This window comes from Malaya genurostris, chromosome 3, assembly GCF_030247185.1.
Source record: "Malaya genurostris strain Urasoe2022 chromosome 3, Malgen_1.1, whole genome shotgun sequence".
Classification (NCBI taxonomy): domain Eukaryota; kingdom Metazoa; phylum Arthropoda; class Insecta; order Diptera; family Culicidae; genus Malaya; species Malaya genurostris.
Genome location: NC_080572.1, coordinates 35157840 through 35162056, shown reverse-complemented (window position 1 = coordinate 35162056; position 4217 = coordinate 35157840). Strand labels below are relative to the sequence as shown.

The 4217-nt window shown below is 40.0% G+C and overlaps 1 protein-coding gene across 1 annotated transcript; it reads left to right on the top strand.

The window, feature by feature from the left end:
* The first annotated feature begins 403 nt into the window (after positions 1–403).
* On the top strand, positions 404–2614 carry LOC131437636 (juvenile hormone esterase-like). Its single transcript, XM_058607110.1, has 4 exons — positions 404–807; positions 864–1130; positions 1190–2196; positions 2255–2614. The coding sequence occupies exons 1-4, from the start codon at positions 622–624 to the stop codon at positions 2544–2546; spliced, it is 1752 nt and encodes a 583-aa protein (XP_058463093.1). The 5' UTR covers positions 404–621; the 3' UTR covers positions 2547–2614.
* The last annotated feature ends 1603 nt before the right edge of the window (positions 2615–4217 follow it).

Here is a 4217-nt window from a genome sequence, read left to right as displayed (position 1 = left end):
TTTAATGCATTGTATTAACCACAATACAATACTCTTCCATCAGCCAAATTTCACGTATTGTGAATCTGAACAAACAGTGATTAAATTCATTTATCACCGAAACCCAATCCAAACGTATGACGAATAATGCGATACTCGGAACGGTTCTTGTAATGATTCGCAGTCGCCATAGAGCAACAAGGAACATTTTTGTTATTCGTGTTTGTTAGTCATCTACCCACCTGAGCAATTTTTCGATGTTATATTTCAGCAAACAGTCTGACTGTGTTCAGGCTTTATTTTAAATGGGAAATGTTTAGCCTATGATTCGCTTATATTTGAGTCACGAGACTCGAAATTGAGTCGATGGAGTAAGATAAAATGCGTCCGTTGATTGATTTCAGTGCTCTATTTATAACTGGCAATTGATGTGAGTTCGGCAACGTCTCACGAAACCAGAACGTCGTTTGTAAGATTCCGTTGATGCTGTGACAGTTTTCCTACCAGTATCAACTAGCTAATGAAATGCGTAATTGAACGCTGTTCAGAGTGACTAGTGGAGATTTAGTTAGTTGCGCTCGTCATTCAGACAACCAGTACGAGTCAGTCGAATGCGACTGATTTGCGTGATCACTAGTCGGTATGTGGATCGTCGTTATTCTAGTTGTACTTTTCAATAGTAGCACCGGCCAGCAATCATGTGTAGTAAAATTTGACTCTGTTAGCTACGGATTAGGTTTTGTCAATGAAACCTTCACAAAAGTTCAATATTGCGTATATTTGGGTGTTCGATATGCGGAAGCTCCTGTAGGATCGCTGAGGTTCAGAGTCTGTAAGCATATTATTTCAACGTTCCTCTGAGTTTAATTCATTTATTGTTATAGAACCCAGTTCTTCACAACACTACTGGTCCACAAAACTTCACAAAAGTGGGAAATATATGTCCCCAGAGAGTCGATATCAATAAGCCAACGGATTTAATCGGAGAGGAAGACTGTCTTTTCCTGAATATCTATTCGCCGTTTGTTGCGGGAAACGGAAGCAATGCTGCCATCAAATATCCAGTTTTAGTGTTCATTCATGGCGGAACATTTGTGGCCGGATCGGCTCTAACGGACGTTGTGTATGGAGTTGATCTTCTGATAGAGAGTGTGAGTTATTTTTTTCATTTTGGTCGTTACCACGTAGTTTGAAATCAAATTATACCTAGGGTGTTTTGGTAGTCAGCATCAACTACCGACTGTACACATTGGGATTTCTTCGTTATCCCCCACTGAACATTACCGGAAACTTCGGACTGAAAGATCAACGGATAGCTCTACGGTGGGTTCAAAAAAATATAAAATTATTTGGTGGCGATCCCAAACGAGTTACTTTGATGGGTCAAAGTGCAGGAGCTGGCTCAGTTACTCTTCACATGTACGCTGAACATTCGCAAGGCTTATTCCATCAAACTGTGGCTTTAGGAGGTGCGATGATAGCACCCTGGGCCACTTTTCTCAATCCACAAATACTAGCTGATGAAGTAATATCGAGATTCAATGTCTCCACCCTTGAGCAGCTCCAAGAAATGGATTACAAACAATTTATGTTCACGGATAGTTTCGATACATATGGTTTTTTCAATATGTTCTATCCGGGCTTCGTACCAACGGTGGAAACCGGAGAAGACTCGGAACCATTCATTACTACCACACCTCATGAGTTGGTATTGTCCAAGCCAATTAACGAAGTACCCACCATAATCGAACACACCGCCACAGAGTTTGAGTTTCTTCTACATAATCTAGACTTTTTCTTCATGGGAAAGAATTTTCCCAACAAAAACAATAAAGATCAACTTAAAAGTGTCACCAAGCTGCTAATGGCCAAAGTGCGAATCCTGAGAGATACAGGTTTCTTCCGAAAGCTTGCAAACACAGCCAATCTGATATACCCTATCAAGCGATTACTGCGACACCTAGCGAAGCAACTGGACCAGACTCCAGTTTACTATCTTCGGTTTGAATTTGACGGTCGCTTTGGGTTTTACAAAAATGAATACTACAAGAACAAAATAAACGGAGGTCGATACGGAGCCGTTCATGGCGATGATCTAGGATATATTTTCTCGCCATACGTTATAAAGGAAGCACTGGCCAACCGGAGCGAGTATCAATCGGAATGGAAAGTTCACGAAAGGACGGTTGAACTGCTGGCGAATTTTGTGAAATATGGGTAAGTTTGCTGAATTCCCGGAAAAGTTTATGCAATAACTCACCCCATGTTATAACAGAAATCCAACGCCAAAGAAAAGCAAACTCTCCAATATCCTGTGGCCTGCGTACAATGAGAATTCCACTTACCCGCAGTTCTTGAACATCGACCGATCGTTTGAGGTACGAACGGACCGCGATGTAGATGATGAGTTCTTTTGCTTCTGGGAACGGATCTATCAGTGTTTGTACTACTACGAGTGTGATATGGAGGAACCGGTGGGGAAAGAAAGTGACATTCCGAAGCAAAACAAAACGATTATAGCAGTTTATTCTGATGTAAGGCAAAATGTTGTAGTGGATCTAGAGTAAGTAATTTTGGAGAAAATGTATTTTGATTATGTTCAAAGAGATATACCAATATACTATTTACTACTTAATTGGATTGTATTGTAGCCTTTAGAAAATATATTCCTTTTGCTTCACTGATACTGAACCACAATGAATCCTCTTGAAATAAAAGCTACTTTCCACTACTATCTCGCAAGCCGCCCAAGCAATTAAAAGTTCCACAATTACCTCAAACGTGCACTTACTTAAAACTTAAAAGTACACGCTGAACTTTTGAGTTCTTGATGCGACAGAACAAGCTTTCTTTCGGGTGGTCTTTCTCATTGCGAAAAAAAAAAACACGTGGTTATTTTTCAAAGCTAGAAGTACAAGTACAAGTTCCGCGCGCACTTTCTCGTTGCTCAAGAGTACGCATGTATCGTTTGGCAACTTGAAAGTATAGAAAAAGTTCCGCGTTAACTTGATCGCTGCATTAAAGTAGGAAAATTTGTTCTAGAAGCTGCTTAGAAGATTGTTAGGTTGCGTCGAACCAACTTTTAAGTGTGAATAATTATTCAAAAAATGAGCTGCTCAGAATGTTATTCATGAACTTCGTAAGCTGCTCAAGTCAAATTGGTTCCATTTATCCGAGCTTTTGGTTAGATGGGCGTTTACTTTAACAGAATCCGAAACAACTTCAGCAACCTTCTCTCTGTGGTTCGTCCTAGACTCGTCAGTTCAGAGTAGTTCAAATTGAACTGCTTATTGCAGACATGGACATTGACTTCGATGCCAATTAAAAAAAAGTTTTGCAAATAGCATTAACTTTACGTCTGCTTAGCGGGATTGTGCGCGCCCATAAAAATACCTCAAATTGAATAATTTTCTATAGACATCCCTAGGGGTACTTTGAAATTTGAAAACAGGTTTCTGTAAGGGGGGACCCTAATTCACTTGTTGCCCCAGGGTCCCCGAGGCTCTAGCTACGGCTATGAGTGTTGGTCTTATCTTCGGAATAACATGTCTCCGCTAGGAGTTCCTGAAAACGTATACTATAGAAAACAATCGTCTACAGCATCTTTAGATTCAGCAAACCTATTTGCGTAATTCTTTCAAAGTGTGCTAAGTAATATCTCATCGCCTTTGCCAGATTCGTACTTGAATAGCCTACCGATATATAAAATGAACTTACTTGCAACTATGTTCACGGAGCGCGAAATGTACACTAATCTACTACGAGTCAACGGAATAAAAGAGAAGGATATGATGGGTTCCCACCGTCCTCCATTGAAGAATGCTCTTCTGTTTTGGCTTAACCGACTTCGTTGCCTTTTAAACGCCTTTTCGCTGACTGCTATTTTCCGGAAAAAGCGGTAACATTAATGACGTCAAAAAAGTATATTTAAATTCTGAGTTGCTATTCTTATTTGTGAATTTGTGAATGTATGCTGTTGGAGTATCTCTATCCCCCACTGAAGCATATTATCAACACTGATAAACAACAAGGGTTTGTCAGAAAAAGGTCAACTACGACAATTTGATGAGCTACGTTTCTACACTAACTGACCAATTGACACGCAAAAAACCATAGCATTTAGTTACAGACTTGGAGCTGTCTACCAGACATGTCATGTAATAACCGAAAACCAACAGAAGATATGTGAAAGAAGATTGCTAACGATTTTTGTGGAATTTCCCTCTGTATCTTGGAGC

What these genes read in the sequence shown, in the direction of transcription:
- LOC131437636 (XM_058607110.1), top strand. Translation starts at nt 622, where the DNA reads ATGTGGATCGTCGTTATTCTAGTTGTACTTTTCAATAGTAGCACCGGC. An exon ending in TTGATCTTCTGATAGAGAGT is followed by an intron (nt 1,131 to 1,189) that starts GTGAGTTATTTT and finishes AATTATACCTAG; the next exon opens with GGTGTTTTGGTAGTCAGCAT. An exon ending in GCGAATTTTGTGAAATATGG is followed by an intron (nt 2,197 to 2,254) that starts GTAAGTTTGCTG and finishes ATGTTATAACAG; the next exon opens with AAATCCAACGCCAAAGAAAA.